Source organism: Hesperophylax consimilis, chromosome 14 (assembly GCF_061612785.1).
Source record: "Hesperophylax consimilis isolate HC1 chromosome 14, BYU_Hcon_1.0, whole genome shotgun sequence".
NCBI lineage: Eukaryota > Metazoa > Arthropoda > Insecta > Trichoptera > Limnephilidae > Hesperophylax > Hesperophylax consimilis.
In genome coordinates, this window is record NC_142849.1 from 35,192,083 (window position 1) to 35,219,152 (window position 27,070).

The window sequence follows — 27,070 nt, forward strand, 5'->3', positions numbered from 1 at the left end:
GATCAACAAACGCTGATTCTGAATATATAAGTTTTTTATTTTGTATAATTTGTAATTCACCATTTAAAAAAACAATCAATTCACCATCGAATTAAAACACACCGATCCACCACAACCAGTCTACGTGAGTAATATATCTATGATCTACAATATCCACTTCAGGATTGCCAATTCGTGTAGGATTCAAAGAGTTAAGAAAATTCTAAGAGTTTTTTTAAGAATTGAGTTTTTTGCGGGATGAAACTTTTTGTGGGAATTATCCAACCTTATTGAAAAATAATATTTCGTTTTCTATCGCAGCAATTTTTCGAAAAATTCTATTTTTAAGGCCTGAACGAAAGAGAAATCTGAAAATGTCTCGATAATAAAAAATAAATGCTAATTTCAAAAGAATTTTGTTTCATTATGGGGGTAAAGGAACTGGGGAAATTGAACATCTCTTCATTTTTGTGGGTATTTTAGAACATATGCATTGGCAATTCTGGTCCACACTTACAATAGAGCCGGTGAAAATGTTGTTATTCAGGTTTATCAGGTGCGGTCATGGATGCAATACGACTTTGATTCAATACTATAATATTAGTAACGAGATGCTAACACTTTACCTAGTGTTCTTCAATGATAAAAACTGGTAATCTTAAGAATAAAAAACGTCTTGACTTCCATACAGCGCAGGTTGAAAAAAACGTAGGCTTTTTGAGACTGGTCATCGGTGACGTCGCGGGAAACGTCCATGGATTCGATGTGTTTTTTGGTGACACGAAAAATGAAAACTTATTTTAATCATTAAAACAGTAAAAAAAATATACAGGTATTCAAGTTAGAAGGTCATTATGGATAAAAAAATATATAAAACAATGGACTGCCGCTCCTCATTATCTTGACCAATTCGCGTAGGTATTTCCGTGTTATCTGAAATGTTAATATCCAAAACAAAGAAAAATAGATCCTCAACATCTTGCCTTTTCTTATATTTCTCTATTTTATTTTATTCGGTTTTACGCCCAGCCGGGCTTTTACATGAATTTTAAGAACAGAAGTGAACTATCGAAAATTATACAGAAAAAATAAAAGCATGATATTACAGTAAACTGATAAACTGAATATGAAACAACTTTCTTAATTAAATCAAAATGTATCGTTCTAAAACCACCTCAATCTTACGGACATGTCGGGATGCGTCGCGTAGCGTTTGGGGGAAAATGCGCTAAGTGTGAATGCGGCTTAATTCCTTCCTGCGTCAAAAATCTATTTGTGTACATTGGAAACGAAACGTCAAAAACGATGAATATTTTAAAATTAAAATGATAGTATTTTTCTGGACGATAACGTGAAAGGCTTGAAAGCACTATCGTAAGTTTACCGATTACAGTATTTGTATCATATATCTTTGGCTTAGGAAGTGTCAACGTGTTAGATTAAATTTTATTTTTATTACTGCCTGTATCTAGCAACATGGAATTGTATTCATTTTCATAAATGTAATGGATTTGTCACGGACATCCTGCTCCTATAACTGAGCGAAGCTCGAATTGATTCCGGTGATAAACTTGTCAAATTCCGGTATTATTAAAATAGACAAGTCAACCTAAAATATGTATTTTTATTTTTAAGGTTATGATCGACTTCAAAATGTAAATTTTGCGATGCTGCTTCTGAACTGCTACGAATCATGTATTTGCTGAAAAATGGCAGAGTCTCTTTATCTTCGGACGACAGCCTGGAGCAGGAGGACCACATCTCATCACATCACACTAACATAAATGTCTTACCAAATGAAATTTTAATGTACATATTCTCGCAATTGGATTTTGAAAGCATACAGTCCGTGGAACAGGTCTGCAACAGGTGGCACATGCTCGCCATGTCTGCTGCTGTTTGGGAGAATATGCGTCTCGTCCTCTGCATGAAAAACTACGAACAAATAAGGGACAACATTCTACCAAAAGTTGCTTCAAACCTAAAAGTTGTAAAACTGCAATACTTTAAGTTGTACAATCAGATTCGAGTATCTTTGACCACATTTTGTCCTAACATAACGCATTTAGAAATATCCATATCTCATGTTGAATTCACTATTTTCAACGACCTAAAAAATTGGCCAGAGCTTCGTTTTCTAAGCTTTCGGAATTCAGCGATATCACGAGCGATGGACGACACTGATAGAAATTATGTGTTTGAAATTCCGTTTAAATATTTGTTAAAATTAGAGACATTGGTCCTTTCTAATTTTGGTCTGACGCCCACAAGTCTATTCGATATGCTCTACTGTACACATTTATGCAACATCAACATGGACAAAATGAAAAATATACCCAGTCAGTTCCTGGAGAGTCTGATTTCGTCCAAACTTCATGTTCTTCGTAACCTCTGTATCTACGGAGATACGTTGACTGATGACATCATGAAGCTACTGTCGCAATGCACGGCACTGTGTATGTTGCACATAACTACTTGTAAAAGTCTGTTTGACTTTAGTTTACTGCGCTTGGGTAAACTTAAAGGATTGAAATCTCTGAAGTTGCGTCATGGATATTTTTCCACACGCACGTTAATAACCTATTTCTCCGACAACGTATTTGAAAGACTGACATTTCTGAGCTTGTCTCGTTGTTTGCATGTGTCCGTGCAAGTGGTCCTGGCCATTAAAGCCAATGCCCCTAAACTTACAGAACTTTCATTCTACCAATGTCCATTTGTGATGGATGTTAACTTCGATAGATCTCAAATTGAAAAGTTGTTTGATTTCCCACTCTTACTGGACTAGCACTTTTACTACTTTTGTAGCGATGTTTTTCAGTCAGGTTCGGGTAAATTTCATTTGACTCAACTGAAACCCCAAACTTATCTGTGTCTGAAAACGTAATTATTAAATTGTCTGTAATTTTATTTCAGTATTATTTTTGGTTTCATGTCTTTTTAATCAGTATTTTTGTAAATACATTTTAAGATCTGAGTGGCGGTAGTGTTTAGATTGACCAAATGCAAATGAAGCTACGAATCACATTTCTAGTCAAACTTTTATCTATGTTAAATATAAAAAGTATTTATTTCAATTATAAAGGTGAATTTTATTATTATGTAGTAAATTTATTGTTATACGTCTTTTGTAATTTATGAATTTTTTATTCAGCCCAAACATGAATCTTATTAAAAATAAATGATTATTTTATATTTTACATCACATTGAATAAAAATCAAGACAAGACACTTACTTTTATTTTTGTCCTTTAACTTTAACTGGACGTCTTGTAAGGGGCTAGCAGATTCTTTAATATTGACCAGCTGCTATCACTATACAAATCTCAAGTACGCCCAACAACTGAATTTAGGATCCAACTCTGACTGGAGCCCACAATACTTGATAAACCTACTTGATTGCGTGCACAGACGCAATGTGGGCACGTAATGTGAAACTGCTTTAATGAGGAACTAGCAGCATTGATCCCCGGTGCACTTGCGTCAAACGAAACGTACACAAGTGGAACACCTGTTCAATTTGATGTTGACTTCATGAGAACGGGCCGCTTCTTTGACTCGTTTCTGTGTAAGACGGCTTGAGGCTTCGACGTGGAATGAGCTATCGGCATCTGTTTTTCCTCCTTTATATAATCCGGGCCTCTTCAAGACCCGCATTAATAAATCCCTTCCTACAGCCCATCCTTAACCTGCCTCACAACGCTGCCCAACTGGGTGGCGACATAGCTCTTACATATATCTTTACACTGTACAGACAGAGGCGCTCTTGTTTCACATGAAAAAAAATATTGTGTGTGAATAGGTAAGGTAGAAACAAGACATGGTACAAAATCTTTTACTGATTAGGTATGTTGGATTAAGTGATGAAAAATAATATTATTTTTTTATACAAGTACTTTATTATAATAATAATAAATAATTACAAAATTTTGAGGGTTGAGATATTTTCGCAATCTTGTGATAAATGACCTGAAACTCAGGGTGCTTCTATTTCTACGCACTGGTGTTTATTTGGAACTGAATGATATTTATTTATTTAAAAATGTACATGGACATCTTCTGTAGTTTAATTTACCTGGGTTTACTTACGGTGGTCAGAGTATGCAATACATATCATCTTCATTCTAGTGAAAGATCTACTGAATTAAAAAGATAAAAAAATGAAATCACATTAATTTTAAACCTTAAAAAGTTTCAATGCGAAACCAAACTATACTTAGTTACTTTTAAAAAGCAGTCTAAAAATAAAAACAACCAAGCAAATGGATTTACATAAAACCACAAGCAAAATGATTAAACTTCCGCTGCACGTCTAATATACACAAAATATATAAATAGCACTTGGTTTCACCTTAATTTCTACAAGAAATAACTAATTAAGTGGTGGGAGATGGAAAAATATGCATTTAGTTCCATTTTTTTTTCAATCATGTTTGAAAAATTTAAATAACCCAAAATAAAACCCATTTCGTGCATGTTTACTTAAACCCCAGAATTGAATAGTTGTCTCCATTAGTTATTTAAGTTGAAATCAGCAGAATTTGACATGTTTACTGCAAAAAACACGGCAGTTAGAATTGCTCGTTTTGCACACTTTTATTTAAGTTTCTTTTGTTTATCGATTTCGAATCAATACTGGCACATAAATAAAAGGTTTTGAGAAATATGCAAAAAAATAATTGTGCAGATAAGTGTTTAGAATAAGTACAATAAATAATGAAATGAAGTGATCCATGTATACTTAAATACTTTTACAACCACAACAGTGAATTAATCTAAACGAATGGTTCTAAACTGAATTCTACAACAGAGCACGGGTTATTCAATTCGAATTTGGTCAGAACGGTTGGGTGGAGCACGCCTATCTTGCCAATGGGCTTCCTCTTCAGCAAGACCTCTGCACAGCGGCCGGGGAAGTAAGCTGGATCTGCAATTGGAAAGATAAAAGCATTTTATAGTTCCAATCTATTGTTGAGCAAGAAGGGATATAGGTAATATGGGAGCAGCATTATAATTTCATTAAAAAACATTCCATTAATTTAAACGTTTGTCATTAACTTTTGTCTTTACGAAGCAGTTCTTCAGAAAAAAGTCGACGATTATAACCAAATCTGTTATTTTATGGAAACTGCTTTTTACTTTATGTAAGAAGTAGATAGGTTCCACAGAAGTAGAAATAAATGTTATAGGAAAAATAGAGGTTGATATACTTGAAAAATAATCAGAATTGTAATTGTTAGTATGGTTACCCTATGCTCGTGTCTGATAAGCCAGCACAGATACCTTGTACTTTAGTTAACAGAAGAATATTATTATTGCCAACTTACTATAAACGTGCTGCCCAATGTTTCTTTTGTTGACATTTTTGTTTTACTTTTCGTACATTTGTTATTAAAATTTTGTTTATTTTTGCTACCGGTCTCGACACAACCGTGTCATTAACTTTTCTTTTGTGGGTTCAAATTTAATTTAATTATTATATTTAGTTTACTTATAAATATTTTTTTAAATGATTTAATTGTAAAGCTGACACAGGAATGTCTTGTGAGATGTACAGATTATGTTTTTTTTAAATTATTTTTTGAATAAATAAATAAATTATTTAACAACGACCAATTTTTCATGTTACAATCACCAATCACTCGATGAAAGAGATAATTTCTTTTGCGCCCTTGAGGTGATTTTCTCACGAAAATGGCGCTATACAAATAATCCAATCATTATTATCATTATAACTCTTGGTGTGCCACTGCGAAAATTTTCTGATTCTATTTTCTTGTTTTTTGCAATATGTTTTTTTGTAAAATATACTGTCTTACCAGATGTGTTTATATATTTATAAAAATAGTATATAATCTAGCATTTTTAACGAGAATAGCTAGTTATGGTGAGAGTAATGATTTTTTAATCATATCCTTAACCCTCAGGAGCCGGAGGGTATATATAAAATAAAATTATATAAAATTTAAAGCTAAATGGAGCCTATAATACTAAAGATTGGAAACAACACCATATCTATCACTTTGATGAAGCAGCTTACAAAATTTGTAAAGGAAACAATACAAACTAATTTAAACTTTCGCAAACCAAAAATTGGTGTTAAAATCAGAGACACTTAATTTTCGTAATATATTCCCAAATTACATAGGAATTAACTTTGAGCAGATTAAAGTTTTCACAGTTGGGTAAAGCTAATATTACACAGTTAACTTGTATTTAATTTTTTCATTGATCCAGTGCAACAAGATTGACTTGTAATTGAGCCCTTATACGGAAAAACAACAGTATCGAAATAACACTCCATTCAAATTACGCTTCATACATCCAACTACGTTCACAGCAACAATCGTTTTAAAATCTCAACCACAGATGACAGTACAAGGCCTATGATGACGGCCGGTAGCACATTTTCAATACAAGTCGTCCATTACTTAATTGAAACTGACGGTTTGTGTGATCAGCGATTGGCATATTTGTCATTATTATGATGATAAAGTTTTATTTCGGCATTGTGTTATTTGTTAATACATATGTTGTAACATGTTTGGAATTTTTAATTTTCAAATTTTTGTTAGTAAAATGAAAAAAATATTGATTTATGGATAAAAAAATTATCTTTCTTTTACATCAGGCAAAAATATTATTGACAACTGCAAAGGTTTCAGAGCAAAAATAACTATTCCATACATTTTTGAATTATTGTTTTTAGTTCCGCAACAACAACAAAAATGGCAGTATTTGTTTGGGCCAATCAGAGATCCAGATATATAATATTCAACATGGCCGCCCCATACAAAGTGGCCAAATACAAAAAAAATGGCATTTTCATTTCCTAACAATACCGCCAAAATCTGCATGTGTTTGCAACAATACCGGCAGTATCCACAATAGGGTGTGTCAATTATTTCAACTTTTGAATTCAGAAACGCCTGATGTCTCAAAAATTGCGTCTTACAAAGAAAATGAGAACTACATTTAAAATTATTTAAAAAAAAATGGTTATTAGCTCGCTAAAATGCATTGAAAAACAGAAAAAAACCTAAAACATGTATTTTTAAATAATGGTAATTAATATTTTCTTCACAATAATTTAACCTTTTAACGTTTGTTTATTATTAAAAACTGTGTATAGTTGACAAAAATTAAATAAAAAAATCAATTTTATTAATGCAAGTAAATCTACAAGAATACCGAAATTAACAAAAAAATTATAAAAATCCACTAAAACGTTTTCCATTGCCATTTAGTTTGCTTTAATTTTCAATTATTGGACTTGGTGTGATATTTGAAGACTCAAATGAACATCTCCCCTTTCCTTTCGTCTGCTCCACTACCTCCTTCTCCTACCACTGTACCCCTACTCCTGCCACAATAAGATGTTTGTTTTTTGTCAAGTTTAAGTTGTTAGTCGCCCGTGGTCGCCCGCACGCGCCCGCCCGCGGCGCCCGCTGCAGTTGTCTGTATTGTTTTATGCGACAGTGTATCGTTTTGTTATCTAAGTCTATAAAATTATTAACATTACGTTAGCAGTATGATTTCCAAACGTATAGACACTAGATTATCTACCAAATTAAGTATTTTCGACAAGTTTCCTAAAGAAATGAAGTGGACTACTCTGCCAAGTTATGAAGATGTCATCAGGCAATACGAGTGGTTGCGGTATAAAATGAAGCTGACAACATTGAAAGAGCCATCTGCCGCAGAAATCTCCACAAAGGTATCCCAAGTGTTGACTGAGATATGGCAGAAATCTTCAATTCCTATTATTTCTTTTCAAAGAATAAAATTCCTTGTTTTTTCCTACAAAACTGAATACAAACAACTATTGAAAAATTTAAAAACAAGTACCAGCAAGTCCCAGGCATACATCAATAAACTAGATGCATTCATCGTGAAGGGTCAACAACTTTTTGATATTGCAGCCTGTAAATGTACAAACTATTCCATCTGCAAATGTGGCAGGCTGAGGTCAGTCCCACAACAAGAACGTCTTTTTTTGGAGGATCAACGTAGTCAAAGATTAAAGATTATGGAGCATATCGATTTCAACACTACGCAAAAACTTCGTAAAAAAATATACAAGGGCGCAAAGGATTGTAAATCCGAATAAGTCACGACCTTTAGAAAAACCATCTACTCTTCTTCCGCTTCTTTCCAACAGTTTTTCAGATTCTGATGAGGAACCAGCGCTAAGTAAAGATCATCAATCTGCAGTGGCTCATGATACATTATCTCCTCGAAATATACAATATTCGAAGATGAAGAATCCCTTGACGAAGTTATCTCAAATTTGTGATCGATACGGCGTATCACACAGAGCAGCAGCTGCCATTGCTTCTGCGGTTTTACAAGATGTAAATGAAGCTGGTCCGTCTTCCGTTATAGATCATAGTAGATTACGAAGAGCTAGAAAGCAAACTAGAGATATGTTATTAAATAGCCGTAAATTGACAAATATCGAAGGTTTATTTTTCGATGGGCGCAAGGACAAAACAATGTTTATTATCAAGAAAGGGAGTAAATTTTATCGACGAATAAAAGTTGAAGAACACATAACGCTTGTGCAGGAGCCAGGATCAGTGTATCTCGGACACGCTACGCCATCATCTGGTACTGCTAAAGACAGCGAAAATGCCATATGTTCTCTTTTGGAAGAGGCAAATCGTCAAATGGAGAAAATTGTTGCAGTTGGTTGTGACGGAACAAATACAAACACTGGCCGGAAAAAATGAATCATTTCAAGAATGGAACAGAGACTTGGAAAGCCATTGCAATGGCTTATCTGCCAGCTGCACGCCAATGAACTACCATTGCGACATCTGCTATCTTCATTAGATGTACCGATTAGCGGGCCTGTAGTTTTCTCGGGACCAATCGGAAGAAACTTAAAAAATTGTGAGAAGATGAAAATTATTCGGTTTGTTCCCATTCAATCATCCATACCGGAAAATATAACAGAAAAATTAAGCACGGACCAAAATTATTTATGTAATATGTGTCTGGCTGTGTCAAAAGGTATGATAACTGTAGATTTGGCAAGGAAACAACCAGGGAAAATGTCTCATGCCAGGTGGCTAACAACTGCAAACAGAATATTACGGATATATGTTGCAACGGAAAACCCAACAGTAAATTTGCAGATATTGGCCACCTTTATTGTGAGAGTATATGCTCCAACATGGTTTACCATAAAGTGCAATAGTTCTTGTAAAGATGGAGCCCGTAATCTCTGGAAAATGGTTAGCATTTCCAGATATCTTTCAGCAGAATTGAAAGCTATTGTCGACCCCGTGATTCAGAGGAACGCATATTTTGCACACCCGGAAAACATTATTCTATCAATGTTAACCGATGACAATAAATGTATAAGGGAGCTAGAATGTAGAAGGATCATTAAATATAGGGCCCTTCAAACTTCAGGAGTGAGAGAGTTTATAATTCATAGAATTAATTGACTGGCAGGCCACAGATTTAATTCTGACAGAACCTCCACTCCTGAGCAACGTAAAAACGGACGAATTACTTAAATTGTGTGATGAAGGAAATGTAAAAAGGTTCGATTTTCCTAAATTTCCTTGCCACACACAATCAGTGGAAAGGTGTGTGAAGTTGACCACAGAGGCGTCTTCTTCTGTTGCTGGTTACAATGCTAGAAAAGGTTAAATTTACGCCAAGCAACATTCAAGAAACATAATGCCAAATTTTAATTCTAAGCAAGATTTTAAGTAATTACTGTTTTAACAATATTCTTCCTCAATTCTGAGCATCCATTATTTTTTATTCGTTGTATTTTGGTCAAAAATGTTGTTGTACGTTATTGTTTAGTATCTTGAATTTGATCATAAAAAGTGTTATTTTCCCCTTTTATATTTTTAACAAACACATTACATATGTGTAAAAAAATATTTATTTTTTGTTCTTTGTACTGCAGTTACGGAAATAAAATTAAGTGTGCTACAAAATATAAAATATGGACCAATTGTTTTATTTTTTTCCCAAATCACGAAATCAAATTTTTTTCAAAACTTCCGGCCATTTTAGCGAGCTAATAGTGAACACCAATTTCATTTATTTTTACGTTTTCGAATAACTACAGATCATACGCAACTTTTGAGACCCCAGGCGTTTAAAAATAAGGCAATTTTTTTTCTCTCTATGGAGAGCGACACACGCTAATCCACAATCTTTACACAACAAAAGCGGCAATCTCCGTTTATTAATTGAAAATAACTCAATAATTTACCAATTAATAGAAATAAAAATGTTAATGTTCGTTTTTTCAAAAGCTTAAATCTCCTAAAGTTCTTCACCGATTGCTTTGAAATTTTGACACTACGTTGCATTTGAACGCGTATGCGTAAGTTCGAAACGCATGTGTTTTTATATACTTATATAGATGTCATCTGTGATAGGTAAAAATATGTGTTTTGTGAAAAACAGAGTGTTGGACAAACAAGCTTTGTTGAAAAAAAACAGCGTCATCTATTGGCCGTAAAAGCAACACGAGCTATTGTTTTTCTATCTGCACAGATTGACTGAGTCACAGCAACGCGTGGCGGGGTGCAGCTAGTAATAAATAGAGTGGAACTTATGGAAACACTCATTAAGAAAAATTATATTATATTTATTATTTTAGTGTGGGAAAAGTACTGAAAAAAACATTTATTGCGTTTTACTCAAAACTAAGTGGAGAATACCATCTTTGTTTTAACATGCCTCTCGTGTATTACACTCAAAACTTATGTATGAGTTGATTAAAATACATAAAATGTGTTGTCTATTAATTGAAATACCTTATAACACATAAATTTATTTGACTTTCAATGTGTATATGCTCCCTACTGTCAAATGAAATGTTTAACAGCCATTATTGCAGAACTCACTTTTTTACATAATGGTGTTTTCCTGCAACAGGGGTTCAATTATAGTTACAAGAAATTGTACACTTCATAATGTGACTATACCTTCGGCCTGCTTGAGATAGTAGCCATTCTCCTTGTCCCAGGGCACCGCGAGGAGCCTCATGAAGTGATCCAGGAGACCGTGGACCACCTGGAAGGCAGCGCTCCGTCCCAGATGGACACAGCACAGGTGTCTGGCATTCTTCGCTCCCACTTCTGCAATTCATCACACGTACGTTACACACACCCATTAGTTTTGTACAATTTACACACGTACAAATCATCCAACGAGTATCTAATATAAACAAAGCCCTCAATGGCAAAGGGAATGCCGTAAAGATTAATTTAATTGTCATAGTTGACAAAGTATATTGTTTGGGCGCCGAATGAGTTAATATTATAATCATTATTAAGGGTTACGTACTCGGGTTTTATAATACACTGGTAGTTACTACTCCACTTGGCTAAAATTTAACCGATACTTTTTCTAACACTTTGTCTTATCTTTTGTATTTGTATGGATGTCAGTTTCATAGCTCATGATGAAAATCACGAAAACTAAAAATAGTTGCGTCGACGAAAAAAAAACTTTGCATACATTTTATGAGCCCTGTGTATGCGGTGTATTTTATGAATAACTAACTGCTTGTTTTCTGTTTGTGATTTATGATTTGATCCATCTTAGAAGTACCCCATTGATCTCAATTTTTAACAGCTTCATCATAAGCAATATTAGTTTTATCAAAGGCTTTATGACGGCCTCCATGGTCGAGGGGTAAGACTCCCGACTAGCAATTCGAAGGTCGGGGGTTATAATCCCGGCGTACGCAAATAAATTTTATTTGGTTGATTTGAGTTATTTCACAATTTATTCATTTAAATAATATAAGGTGTATTTGCGGCATGTTTAGGAGTGGAAGATACTCTCAGTATCACCCTGGTGTAAAACCACCATTCAGAATTGAAATGGCTTTAGCCGTTTTCGGTGATCAGATCTGAATAGCCAAGTACGTCCCCACCTTTCTCTTCACCTTCTACTTCCCCTCACCAATATCTTCAACTTCACAACATACCCCAATTGGGGATGTCATAGTCTCGCTGGCTTCAAGCAGCTGGGAATCTTGTGCAGTATTGACATAAAAATATAATAAAAGGCTTTAGTCAAATTCGTGTAGACGGAGTAATGGCAAATACCTAAGTTATTAGCGAGCATTACTGAATTAACACGTCACGTACCTGTCTTCATCTCTTTGATGACCACATCGCTGATTTCGAACAACCTGATGGGCAGCGGCATCTTCTTGTTGGCAGCCAGGGTCTTCAGAAGACCGGGCAGTAGCAGGGTGCGCGCCACCTGGAACTCCAGGGTCTTGGGGTTGGACACGTGCACAGCGGGGACAGACTCAATGGTCACCCCAAGTTTGGTGGAGATGTCATCGCGAGAACACTGGAATAATAAATAACATATGTGAAATATTACATACAACGTAATATGGATCTTTTAACTAGGTTTTAATGGCTAAGATACTATCTTCCTCTCCCCATATGGCGCTGTCAATGAATTTATACCTGGCTTCCGATTAGGCCTCTTGACCAATCATGAGTCACAACGGAAAACTAATACTCATGCGTAGATGCAGTTTTTTCATCAGTGGTACATATATGTAAATGGCTAAAGCGGTAGTCGAAACATTTACTCATTCAGTTGTTGATCAAGAGTTACCACTGCTTGTTACACAAAGTTTGGAACATAGATTAAACATTCCAAACCCTGCAAATGAATGTGTAGGTATAAATGTTAGAAAGTAGTTAAAAATGTCTAAAAGGTAAGTAGTGTTCTGTAAAAGAAGCATTATTAAGAATCTCATAAAAAAGGATGCACTCTACGGCCATTCGTACATGGAGATACTTACAAGCGACTCGAGTTTGTGCGCTCATGAGTATCTGCCATACTGTTTTGTCAGTGTTCGTACACGATGCGGCGCTTAGACTATGGGTTTGACATCAGTTGCACGCTACTGACAGTGCTGGTAGCACCCTCCGTGAGTTGCATTTATATCTACCTTTCGTTAGACAGAAATGATGTCCAAACATGATTTGAATGTTAAATTTATTCTGGGGGTGGGAAAATATCCACGTTTATATAACTATAATTTACCGGAATATGTAAAGAGTATTTAGCGGAGAAGGCGTGGATTGAGGTTTGGAAAGAAAAGACCATTTGACATCATTCTCATGTAATGCCTTGACGGCGACGAATGTCGCTTGGAGTATCTCCGTGAGGAGAGTTGCTTGTAAGTATCTCCATGTACGAATGGCCTAAGATGCAAGTTTAACATTGTTGCATGCATTCAGAAGGTTGTTTATAACAAGGTTGTAAATGGCTTACCAAACAGAAAGTCAAAGCTTCAGTGCATCCAGCTTGCGCCGCTGAGATTCGCAGCTGTTCTGAGAGCTTGTTCATGGGAAGCTGGCAAGCTGCCCCTGATCCCACATTGGTCTTTGTTTTCTTGCCTTGAAGAATCTTGTTGTAACTGAAAAGATAATAAAAAAAAATCATTTCTGAGTGAACCTTTTCAAAATACATTAGATTTATCATTGAATAATAATAATTCAATTCAAAGGTAATAAAAGTGCAATGCAATACATTCCATAAATAGGACACCACATTTAGTCTGAAATGAAACCAACCCTGTTGTCCCACGGTTGGTAAACACTCAACATAAACCGAATGCTTGAAGACCCTGCCCAGAAAATTAAGTTTGTTATTAAGTTAATTAATGTAAGGTAACAGTCTGCAGAACAGTTCAGTGTGGTTTTTTCTGGGCAGGGTCTTGCAACATTTGGTTTATGTCGACCTGTGGGGCCAACTATTGTATTCAAACAAATTGTAACATTTGTGGCAATGTTCAGTTTAGTGGGGAGAAATTGTTTCAAATGCCCTTTTCTGTGTTTATTAACTGTAGCTAAACAGCCATGTATTGTTTGTATTTATATGTATTAATTGATATATTGACTCTATCTAAATCTACTGGATAAAGGACTGGTAGCTGCCCCACTTCTCATTGTTTGAAAGTGAGAAAACTCCAGTCTTTTCATAACGTCTTCGGGAACTTCCCAAACATCCCATCTACCGTTCTTCAGGGCATAATCAGGAAACCGGTGAAAGGTTTTGAGGTGACTGAAGGGACAAGTCTCACTCTCAGAGAGTTTTGGAAACATCACTTTCACATCGTTACTTACCTCAAATTGATTAACAAGGCATGGGAAGGGGTTACCAAGAGGACCCTCACTTCTGCTCTTTTTTTTATTTATTTTTTTTATTTAATTTTTTTATTTTTATTTAACAAAATAGGTAGACCAACAAAGCTGTCACATGCCAGCTTGTCTGCAGGATCCACCGAATCAAAATATCTTAAGTCTATGTCTATAACATTGTATGATTACAATTATTATTATCTTGATAATTTGTGCGTATATTGTGAAGCAAATTTATTGTCCTTAAACATATCTAAGTGTCACTCAATTACATTTACTAGAAATAAAAACAAAATCATCTTTCCATACAACTTGAATAACAAACCTTTACTAAGGACGGGTTGTTTCGGAGAATCTGAATAATTCAACAAATTTCAACGTTCATTTTCAAGTTCTGTGAAAGATTTTTTCAAATTCTGTTTTTATTTCAGTTTTTTCAAGCAACTAGCCTACAATGATATAAAAACAGAACTTTAATAAGTCTTTCACAGAACCCGAAAATGAACGTTGAAATTTGATGAATTGTTCAAATTCTCCGAAACAACCCGTCCTTAGTGTTTACTTAGATAGCAAATTAATTTTTGACAAGCACATTGAACACATTATTTCAAAATCCTACAGAATGCTAGGTTTCTTATTAAGAATATGCAAAGTTTTAAAAAGTGCTAAGACTCTGAAAATGTTGTTTTGTTCATTGGTCAGAAGTCCACTGGAGTATGCTTCCACAATATGGAATCCTCAATTTAAGGTATACATAGATTTAGTAGAAAGTAATCAGAATAAATTTTCGAAACATTTACCCAAGAAATACAACAAAACTAAAAATAATATGTTAACTTTACAAAAAAGACGCACACTGTCAGACCTGTTGTTTCTACATAATCTGCTAAATAATAAAATAGATAGTCCCGAATTGCTATCCGTCATTGGTTTAAATGTTCCAACGAGGCGTACCAGGCACACTACACTATTTCATATTGAAGCCAACAATACCAATGCAGCAAACAACTCAGTAATTACTCGCGCAATCACAACATACAGCCATTACGAAAAATTACTACATTTAGACATCTTTCATGATTCCTTTCTAACATACAAAACTAACTTACTAAATTTCTTAGCATGACATATTTCAAAAAAATTTTCACATCATTTTTCAAAACTCCTATGTATTAATAGTCAATTACAATTCGTGAGCTTATTATAATTCTCGTTTTCAATTCATTTATTATTTTTTTTTATTTTTATTATTACCCACACACTTCCTTCCTTTTATAACAATCTCAGGCGAAATTACGTAATGATATTTTATGGACATACATAATAGGTACTACAACTATGTAATAACTAAAAATATCTAACTGTATCTTATTGTACTGTGTATGTCTTAACAAATAAATAAATAAATTATGTGTACATGAGTAAGTCTTATTTCTAAGTAGGTACATTTCACAGATTTTATTTTATTGCTGACATTCGCAAAATATATTTCTAACGAGTAATTGTACATACATAATATATCTAATGAACCTCACTAAAAACAAAGAGTTTGGGAATTTACATTAAGGTGTTCAAAGGTACATGGATTGATCATTTATTAGCCACAGCTTTATGAATTCAGGGCAGGGTCTCTCATTATTCACAATTTGTAAGTTTTTATTTAGTTTGTTGAAGATCACAGGTACCAAGTATTCAAGAGTACGGCCTCCATACTTATTTAAAATTCGAGGAGTTTTTAGCCCGTTTCCTTCTGTAAATCTTGTGTTGTGCCCATGTACCAGTGGTTTTTTGTACAAGCTTTCTCCTGCATTGTCCATAATAGTAATATACCAGAGGAGACCTTTTATTAGAAGTAGGCTCTCTGCACCGTACAGTATTTTAAGATTTTTTCTTTGTTTATAAATGTTTGGTGTGACTGTTTTTTATTATTATTGCAGTTTGCAAATTTTGTACATATTTAATATAAGTACTACTAGTGTGCCCCCAAGTTCTTATTCCATATCTAAGAATAGATTCAACCATAGAAAAATATATAAATTTAAGTGTACAATGGGGCAGTAAAAATTTTAATTTATAAAAATTACTCGCTATAGATCGGAGCTGATTACATATTTTATCTACATGTTTATCCCATTTAAATTTACTGTCTTCTATTATGCCCAAATAAGTATATTCATTTGTAAATTCAATAGATTCACAAAGGCAAATGTTATCAATTTTTCTATGTATACATTCAAAATTATGTGCAGTTAGTTTGGGTATATTCCACATTTTCAAGCTAGGTGATCTTATGTACATGTATTTGGTTTTTTTAACATTAATAATTAGTCCCACATAGTGAGACCATTTAAGTAGTTCATTGAAATCGGTTTGCAATTCTTTAATAGCTGTTTCAGGGTTTTCATTGGATACTACAAGTGCGGTATCGTCTGCAAAAATGAATCTACAAACTTTTTTAAATAGTTTAGACAGCGCAATGACATAAATAATATATAATTTCGGACCTAAAATCGACCCTTGAGGTACTCCAGATTTAATATACCTGGATTTACTCACCACATTTAAAAATTTTACGATCATTTTTAATTCAATAAATAGTTTCTAAAAAATGAGAGTTTTCCACGGATTCCAATGAATTCAATTACCTTAACTATTTGTTTATGGCTTAGAGTATCAAATGCTTTAGAATAATCGATAAAAAGTACCAGAACGTGTTTTTTAGCTGAGCTGCGAATTTATGAAGTCGGAAAAAATTTCGAGCAATTTATCACAACTTTTTTTTTTCTGAAAGCCATACTGGCGCATTCATCCATGATACTCAAGCTATTTAAATATTTATCTAAATTTATTGAAACATAATTTTCCAAAATTTTTTCCAAAGCAGGTAGTATGGAAATTGGCCTATTTATTATGGTGTGATCTCCATTTTTATAGATAGGTCTCACAATGCTACATTTTAACTCATCAGGAATGTAGCCCGTATCAATTATTTTATTTATAAAATGGGCAATTACGGGATAAATAATTTAGAATGTTTTTTTAAATCATACATGCGAATTAGATCAATGCCAGCTGTTTTAGAATTTTTCATGCCTCCAATAATTAATTCAATTTGCTTGGCGTTAGCTCTCGGTAGGTACATTGAATGCGGTAAATATTCCTGCAAGTACTCAGATGCTCGGCAATCACATTCGTGTAATAACTTATTTACTCCCTCATCAAAGTAATCTGCAAAATGTTCTACGACTGCATCCGTCTGTTGAGACTTTAGGAAATATTTTGATATGACGTCGTCACAACCTGATTTATTATTCCTCTCCATATATTTTATTTATTTCATTCCATGTTTTTTTAATGTTCTTGAAACAACGATTAAATTTGTTGTTATAATATTTTTTTTTTGTGTTTATTAAGTTTATTTCTGTATTTCTTGAACATTTCATATATATTTCATATATATTATTATTTGGCGCATTTTTCCATTTTCTCCATAATATGTCTCGTGTATGTATATTTTCAACAAGGTTATCATTCATCCAGTCTTTTTGGTTATTGCGATATTTTTTAGAACATAATTTTGAGATGCTACTTTTTTCATAAATGTTTTTAAAGTTTGATTTAATTTCTTCATACATAATTTTTGGTTCCGATAATTTTTTTTTCAAATAGTGCAGTGCAATACATAGCGTGCGATTTATCGTAGATACTTTTGTCACGGGTACAGAAGTTAATTGTGACTGCAGTTACGTAGTGGTCTGCTATTATTGTTTCGCACACGCATGAACTAATGTCAGTGGTCTCTCTCTCTCTCTTATATAGATGTGATCTAGACATGAAGCCATAATTCGTTAAGATCGCTTCTCGCGTCACATCATTTATACATTTAATCAATCCAAAATTAGACAGCTTGGAAGAAGTTTTAGCCAAATAGCGTTGTTGAATGTGATTTTGAGGGGTTTGAAACTACCTGTGGAATTTACAGTCAACGAGATTGTGTCATTGGCCAATACCATGGGACTGGAGGTGGATGACAATAATATTGATGACCCTATAGAAGAGCACAGTCAAGAGCTGACCACAAAGAGCTTATGGAGTTGCATTATGTTTCACAGCAAGAAGTTATGGAGCAGAGTTTGTTAATGGATGAGGAGGAAGTAGCAGAGCAACAATCTTCAAGCATGGGAAACTGTTGCATCGTACATTGAGAAGCATCACCCTAATAAGAAGGTGGCTATGCGTTCTACAAACAATTCATTTCAATGATAATGATGTGTCACATTTTCACCAAATTTTAAAGCGTCGACAAAAACAAATGTCTCTAGAGAGCTTTCTTGTAAAAAAGAATGAATTATTTGTCATAAATTCATAAATAATAAACTGGTTATTTCGATTTTTTTATTGTTTTTTGCAAATCGAAATCGCATTCCAGGTTGTTAAAATCCTTAACAATTTATATAATTAATTTATTAATAAGTATATAATATTATATGAATAAATGTTAAAATTTAAAAAAATTGAGTATTTTTTGGCATACTCATACTAAAATTCTGGGACGAATCAAGCTTGTTATAAGAGGTTCCAATGTTATATTTGTATTATATTGCTAAGTATGATCTGTATATATTGTAGGCATCTTGCATAATGCTTTCTAACCAGTATGCAGGGACATTGGATGTCTAGCTACGTTATAAATAAATAATAAATGTAGTGTCATTCATTCATAAAACATTCGTTGCTAGAGCCCTGAAAGAGTAACTTATACCAAGCAAACACTTAACACAAGCGGTGGATATTCTCCAGTTTGTAAGGATCAACGCGTTTCACTTACCCATAAGAGATGGCAATATCCTCATAAATATCACAGGCGTGGATGATGTCATGTCTTGAGGGGGGCACCTGAACTGTCAACTTATTGTCGGAGCACTTTGAGGGGAGGCACATGCGCGTCAACAGATCAGCCAAATGATCACCCGATTCACTGCAAAACAATACTTAGGTTCAGATGAAGCTAAAATACATTGTTATTATAGCTGTTCATCTCTATCTATATAAATAAATACATTGTTATTATAGCTGTTCATCTCTATCTATATAAATAAATACATTGTTATTATAGCTGTTCATCTCTATCTATATAAATAAATACATTGTTATTATAGCTGTTCATCTCTATCTATATAAATAAAAATGTAAATGTATGTTAGTTCAAAATCTTAAATCTCTGAAAGTTCTCCACGGATTGCTTTCAAATTTTGACACAACGTTGCATTTGTGTGTGTTTTTAATACATCTATATTATATAAATGTCACCTGTGACAGGTAAAAACAACCTTTTGGACGTAGAAGCAAAAGGCATTATTGTTTCCCCATCTGCACGGACAAACTGAGTCACAGCAACGCATGGCGGGGTACAGCTGATCTCTAAATAGTATAAAATAAAGTCGCTATCCGCATCTATCCATTTGTGCGCTTAGTTCTTACAAACTACGCAAAGTATTTTGATAGGGTTTTCACAATCATTTAGAGCAGGGCTTCCCTAACTGTGAGTCGCGACGCCCGGGGGCGCCGCGGGATCATCCCAGGGGCGTCGTGAGGCAATCTTTATAGCGTCTTCCACACGCACACTTCGGAGCGACTGAGTCCCGCGCCACTTGAGAAATTATGCTCAGAAAAACAAGCACATCCTTTTCATTAATACTAAAGAAAAAAATTGCTTTTTTATCGTTTTTGTTTGCATCCATTTTTGTTTTTACGTTGTGTTCTTTATTTTCTAATAAAAAATTTAGATAATATTTGGAGTTTTTCTGACAAATTGTTATTAGGTAACGTACCCATACTACGTGACCCGTTCAGGGGGGGCTTCAAAATACTACGCTTGGTACAAATGAGGGGCGGGGGGCTTAGATTTTTTTGTCACCAGGGGGAAGGGGGCGTCGCAAAAAATATGGCAACTTCCCAAGGGAGTCACAGTTGAAAAAAGTTTGGGAAGCCCTGATTTAGAGGATTTCTTCCGGAAGGTTATATATGTAATACATGCATATTATATTTATATAAAGTAGAGAAAATTCGATGTTTTGTAATTAAGTCGTCAAAAAATATTTTCGGGCGTTTACATTGCTAACACCTTATGAGATACAATCATATCAAAATAATGTACTATGGAAATGTATGTCTTAAAAAGGCCAACAGAAAAGTCCGTGATGGTATATGTCTATCTCCTAAAGACAACCCCCAGTAACGCCGGGTACACGGGTAATGATAATTGGATGATTTTTATTTTTGTGTAGTGCCATTTTCATGAAAAATAATCTCTAGGACGAGTGTTAGATATTATCAGCTCTTCGGCAATACTCTTCAATTGCCGCATAAGGCCGGCCCTGCTCATTAAGCTAAGCTGAGGTCACAAAGTAACAATAAAAATTCATTGATAAACATTAAATTTTTGATAATGGATTATAAGTTTATTGATACGCTTCTCGAAATGCAATTAAATATTTGAATTTGTAATCTGAAGCAGTACATTTTGCATAAATAAACATTAATTTGATAATAAATCAATATTTTGTCATACTTAATTCCCACATATCCGTTGGCTTTACTGACATCAACCACCTCTGATCTGTAGTTCAGTTCAGGATAGAACTTGTAGGAACCTTCGGGATCAAACACTTTGCACTTTTGGACGGAGTAGCCGTCTGAACAATACTTGGAGAACATGCAAACTAATGTATCCAAGACAACAATTGCCTGAAATAAAACAAAATACGTAAATAAACACGAGGAAAAAGTGTTGAAACAACAGAATGGATCAATGGAAGATATTTGGGAAGCAACCATCTAAAAAAGAAAAAGAAACAACAGCTTTTCTGTTTCTTCTCATATGGTAAGAATATGCTGGTGACAGACAGGATAGTTGGAAACTGACATACAGAAGTGCGCCACCAAGGATACATTTGGCCAGGAGATTGCGGCATTTAACTCAACTATTGAAGAAATTAATGTATAATTATTGTACAACAGTCAAGAGCTAGTAATTTCTGAGGATTATTAAAGATATTATCATTTTTTTTTAGCCTGAATCTCATTGAAAACAAATACCGTAAGAGATTTGTAAGTTTCCGATAATTGAACTTTACGTAATGGTATACAGATTTAACTTTGAGCCATGTGATTACGGGCTCAATTTTCACTGTAGTGCGAAAATACGTTATTTTTCTCATGGGAACTCGAGAAAAATGGGTTGATGTGATGTTGACTGATGGGATTTGATGGACCTTACATAAATGCACAGAATATAGAAGAACACAAGAAATGCCTTATTAAGAGGAACAGCTGCGCGGCCATCTTCATACAAAACTTAAATTTGAATTTCACGCCAAATACTCGACCAAACTAAATAATTATTTTGTTTAACCACTCAGACAAACACATTTATTTACTATGTGTTCCTTTGAGAACTGTCAAAACGTGATAATTTTTGTGTTATTTACGAGTTTTGCTAAAAGCTTCATAACTCACGTTTTGGGAAACGTAGCCTCATTCTAAAAAATGTTTTGGAAAGATTATGAAATCCACTATCGCATTGTGTATTTATAAGTAAATATTTGCGTTTCTAAATATACATTTTATGAAAACGTCAAAAATATGTAAGAATCGCTTACCATTATTTCAAAGCCGTGAAAAATGTACTTTTTTCTGAGTATCATAAAGAAATAACACTTTATATATAGAAGAAATATAATTAAAAACTATTAGTCACCTCAAAATATTAACCATCCAAACTAAAATATTTTTAATAAATTATTTAGAAACGCAATAAATTATGAACAAACAAGATGACAGATTCAATCGGCTTAGATAATGCACTTCTACGTTCCATAGATATTCTTGAATACAGACGCGTAGCGTTATTCATTATCGATACTCTGTTTTTTAAATCATGGCAATCCGTATACTAGTGATGGAAATAAATCGATTTTTGTAAAATCTCGCGCGTTTACGTGAAAAGACGTTCTAATGTCTCGACCGCTATTATCATATTTACGTCTTTTGACGTTCTAATGTTCTGAGTGGTTAATAAAACATTATGGCAAATATCTGTTTTAAATTATAAAATATAGGCTAGTAAAGAATTCAACTTCTCACAATTTTAGAGGCAATTTTTTTGGCAATCTTTGACAATTTTTTTCTTTAATTAATTAAGACAACATGTGTTTATTTTAATTGCTATTTGTGCTGCCTTCAATAAAGGTTCCAATTGAAATAAACTGTGACTTTTATTTAGTACACCAAGATAACCACATGTAAAATGTACAATTCTTCTCCTTATTTTTATTAATTAAGACAACATGTGAAGGTAGAACGAAATTTTCAATCTGAAACTGTGTTTTACCATGATTACGAAATTCAAATGGGATGGAGACCTACGATGTCATGCGAGTGTAAGAGAGCTATATGGAACATTTGTTTCCATTCAATGGAATTTGTATGGAAGGTACTTATAATTTTCTTCTTTATTCTATGCATACATAGCTTTGCAGCTGTAGTAATGCCTTATATAATATATGTTTATTTTTACCTTAGTAAGATCTGTTGCGGTGCATTCAATGAAAACATTTTTAGTATCTTTGCTTATTTTAGAGTGGTCTCCATTGATGATTGGAGGTAGTGACAAGACTACTCCATTTCTATCTTTAATCACCGGATAAACTGGACTATCCTTGATGATTCCTAAGTATTGCTTCAGCTGGGCATGAGTCTGAAACCGCCAACAAATTAGGCACAGAAAGAATATTCATAAATAATATGTACACCAACGAATGCATGAATTTAAATCTTACTGAATAGAATTCCATAAGCTCAACAGCGGTCATTTCCTTATCTTGATTTAGAGGCTTGAATTTAATTTGATCTGGTGGCAGGGCATCGTATACAAAGGGGCCCTTGACGGTGTCCAGATCGTGAGTCCCAATAGCAACCAAAGTACGCTTTCTGCAGATGTTTTGATGCAATTTATCCTGTTAAAATAAATACAACATATTTATATTTAATTTGATCTGGTGGCAGGGCATCGTATACAAAGGGGCCCTTGACAGTGTCCAGATAGTGCGTCCCAATAGCAACCAAAGTAGCAAGCTTACCCAATAGTAATCTTACTGTAGATGTTTTGATGCAATTTATCCTGTTAACATAAAAACAACATATTTATATTTAATTTGATCTGGTGGCAGGGCATCGTATACAAAGGGGCCCTTGACAGTGTCCAGATAGTGCGTCCCAATAGCAACCAAAGTAGCAAGCTTACCCAATACTAATCTTACTGTAGATGTTTTGATGCAATTTATCCTGTTAACATAAAAACAACATATTTATATTTAATTTGATCTGGTGGCTGGTATACAAATCGTGTGTCCCAATAGCAACAAAAGTACGCTTTCTACAGATATTTTGAGTTAATTTATCCTGTTAACATAAAATACAACCAACAGAAAAATATTTATACATTTTCACATAAATTTGAAACTTGTTTATGACAACTTCGTTTTGTAATATGTATTGTAAAACATGATTTAGCAAATTTTATTACTTATTTCTTATGTACATTTTTATAATTGATGATGCTCTGAAAAGAGCTAAACATTTGAATTAAGTATGTAGCTAAAATCAGTATTTCAGAAAGTCAATCTAAAACATAAACTGATGGGAACAATAATTATTATTCTTCTGTCAAATTTTCAGTTAATTTTATTGTGATAAGCCAATGGTAGGTAATCTGGAAAGTTCAAAGCAGATGGCGCTGGTATGGTTGGATATCATTTACATGATATGACGTTTATGTGATACTGTAGATAAAGTTTTAATGATTTAAAAGGCAATTTTAAAAAAAGATTGATAATTATGGTGGTTGGAGTGCCTAACAGTTATTAAATAATGAATTGAGAAATATTAATACAAAAGAAATTGCGAATAAAAGAAAACTTTGTTTATAACCGCAACCTATTTCAGATTGTTTTCCTGTGAATGCATCTACACACACTTTCAACAGAATAAGATGAGAAATAAGTTTTGCTATTTTCAAATTGGAGACTTACGACAGAAATGATAATTTTCAGACGGTTTTAACCGAGCCAAAATGATGAAAAGTGAGGATAATGCAAGTTTTTAAATAGTGCAGAATATAATATAGTTATTTATATTGGTATTAAAATAGCGTTTTGCTCAAATTAGACTGTACTTACAATTATAACAAATTCCAAAGGATTTCAATCTGATAGAACAAAAAAATGTTTATTGCGTATGTGAGAATTTTTTATCTGTTTATATTTGACCAATGGAATGCCGATGGCTGTCTGGAGAACACGCGAGTATTTTAATATTTTCCGTTTTAGAATAATTTGCGATACGATTTTGACCTTATTGCTTAGAAAAATGTATGAAAAACAAAATCGGCATCGCTTGGGCTAACAAAATGAATGGCACCTCTCTGAAGGCTTAAAAAATATTTTCCTGTTTTATGCTGCGGCCTTCAACAGGTTATGAATATTTGCTACAATCCACTTTTTTCTTAACTGTTCATCACTTGTAAACCTAAGTCCAGACGTTCCCGTTAACTGTTCATCACTTGGAAACCTAAGTCCAGAGGTTTCCGTTAACTGTTCATCACTTGGAAACCTAAGTCCAGACGTTTCCGTTAACTGTTCATCACTTGGAAACCTAAGTCCAGACGTTTCCGTTAACTGTTCATCACTTGGAAACCTAAGTCCAGACGTTCCCGTTAACTGTTCATCACTTGGAAACCTAAGTTCAGACGTTCCCGAGAAGCATAAAGGTGCAATTCAACATTGAGATATTATACTAACTATTATTATACTTTTGTAAAAAAAACTTTCGCCATTGTATAAGAATAATGGCCGGCATGATATCCGACTACACCTGTTATTGTACTATTTGAGCATTTCAGATTACATGCCATTAAAAAAAACTATAAGTTTAATGTTTTACCTGTAGGTCTATGAAGCTATTGTAAGAATCCTGAGTGAAGGAAACATTCTTAAGGATGGCCGCAACAGCGTAGGGTCTTATAAGTGCAGTGGCGGGGGTCAGGTGTAATGAACCAATGTCTTCAGAACCAGTAAGCTTGTATTTAGGAGCTGCTATTCTGAAAAATTTAACATGTATTTTAAGTGCACAAATACAAGAATGGTAGATAATTGAGCACTAAAGATTTCTCGGTAAATAACCCTGCAGGACAAAGGAGTTTAAAAAATGTTTACCTAAAAACATTTTTCGGCATGCTCCTAAAGTGTTGAGATCGAGCATTCCTGTTAAGAATAAGGATAGGTATAGGAATGAACAGTACGTATATTCTCTCGTATATAGATACTTTTTTTCTATTTCTAGGATATGGTTTTGTTAAGAAGGGGCCCAAATAATGGAGCACTATTCCAGGATACTGCGAACAAGGGCTTTATATGTTCTTCGTATTGCGACTAAGTTGGCAAATGATCTCGCTTTATGAAGAACAGATCCAAGCATTTTGTTGGCGCGAGAGACAATGTCAGATATATTTCCATTTATAGTAATTAAAGTAAGTCAAAAAGTTTTATTTAAAAAAAAAAAAATTGTATTAAGCTTGGCCAGCGTTCCCGGATAATTACCCTTATTTTTACATAAGAAAACGAATTTAAAAGGGAGTTCAATCAACAGTGTACATAGATTTTAAAACAGACTAGACAGACTTAATACAGTTAAATGGAAAATATTTCATAAATACATTAAGAGTTGCTTTTGTATTCGTGAGAAAGATGGTGTCGGTAACAGACCAACTAACGAAGATTGTGTAAGTAGCTAATAGTACACATTCGCGCATGTGGATAGCCAACAATAGATCACATGTGCGACAGCCACATAGATTAGGTTAAAAAAGTGGTGAATTGTATAATATAGATATTTCAACTTACTTTCCCTGGAACACAAGTAGCCCAGATACAAGTCCCTCCAAGCAAAGGAGGTCATAACGATTGGCCGGGATGTCAATCCGGTATAATATTTCCTCCGAACCTCCTTCAGCAGCCTGCGCTCCTTGCTCTTTGGCCACCATTTGTTTCTCCGTTGTCTATAAAACAATGACCATTATTTATTACTATACATGGCACTAAAAATGACTTTAAAATTCACCCTAAGCGCCAGGGGAAAAATGGTTACTCTTTCACTGGAATACAAAGCCCACTATTACATCAGCTTGCACAAAAGGTTATGAATCGTAAGTTTCATCAGGTACTAATATTTCTAACGATAAACATAATATTATTAGGACTCTTTGTTATTTATAAACTTGTTAAAAGTGATTACCCATGTACATTGAAGTTTTGTGTTGTATGCAACTCCGGAAAATATTGAGCAAATAAATTGGATACTTTTTTATTAACAATTTAAACCTAAAATAAAGCTGTCTAGCTAATAAAAATCATTTTTAGGCTAGAAACGGTGAAATTAGGTTAACCTTTACGTATACAATTAGATGTTTACTAAAAAAAATAATACTTACCACTTCATCCAACTCCAGGCCAAATTCAAAACACAGATCTTGGAATTCATCGTCGCCTAGAAGCAAACGAGAATTATATTAAAGACATGATTTCAATCACTTTATTTCACACATAAAATAAACTAAAACTTACTGTAAGATTTTCCTAGGGCTTTGAAGAGCAGATCTCTTTTGACACTTATTGTCGGCATGATGGTTAATGTGTTACACGTGAAAGGGTGAATTTAAAAGCAACGGATTTCTTGTAAAAATAAGAGACGAGAAAATCTACGTGGTAAATACAATCTTTCGATGCTAAAAGCAAGAAAAGTCGTAGAAAATAAGCGTTTTAGGTTACATATGGGATTCACGAAATGACGTATATGACATGTGTCCAATTCCGTGA

General features: G+C 33.9%; 2 protein-coding genes across 2 annotated transcripts; one reads left to right on the forward strand and one right to left on the reverse strand.

Moving 5' to 3' along the window:
- The first annotated feature begins 1,214 nt into the window (after positions 1–1,214).
- Positions 1,215–3,201, forward strand: LOC149418228 (uncharacterized). The gene is made up of 2 exons (XM_089639372.1): positions 1,215–1,353; positions 1,615–3,201. Exon 2 carries the CDS (start codon positions 1,673–1,675, stop codon positions 2,765–2,767), a length of 1,095 nt encoding a protein of 364 aa, XP_089495498.1. The 5' UTR covers positions 1,215–1,353; positions 1,615–1,672; the 3' UTR covers positions 2,768–3,201.
- A 675-nt stretch (positions 3,202–3,876) lies between these two features.
- beta-PheRS (phenylalanine--tRNA ligase beta subunit) lies at positions 3,877–27,070 on the reverse strand. Its single transcript, XM_089639373.1, has 12 exons — positions 26,819–27,070; positions 26,686–26,741; positions 26,099–26,253; positions 25,140–25,296; positions 22,979–23,155; positions 22,717–22,896; positions 20,710–20,885; positions 18,967–19,116; positions 13,270–13,414; positions 12,117–12,327; positions 10,944–11,096; positions 3,877–4,906 (listed from the first exon to the last, which is right to left on the reverse strand). Exons 1-12 carry the CDS (start codon positions 26,874–26,876, stop codon positions 4,755–4,757), a joined length of 1,770 nt encoding a protein of 589 aa, XP_089495499.1. The 5' UTR covers positions 26,877–27,070; the 3' UTR covers positions 3,877–4,754.

Coding starts and splice junctions, on each gene's coding strand:
- beta-PheRS (XM_089639373.1), bottom strand. CDS start 26,876: ATGCCGACAATAAGTGTCAAAAGAGATCTGCTCTTCAAAGCCCTAGGA. Junction 26,254..26,685: donor GCCTGGAGTTGGATGAAGTG/GTAAGTATTATT, acceptor ATTGTTTTATAG/ACAACGGAGAAACAAATGGT. Junction 13,415..18,966: donor GATATTGCCATCTCTTATGG/GTAAGTGAAACG, acceptor TTATCTTTTCAG/TTACAACAAGATTCTTCAAG.
- LOC149418228 (XM_089639372.1), top strand. CDS start 1,673: ATGTATTTGCTGAAAAATGGCAGAGTCTCTTTATCTTCGGACGACAGC.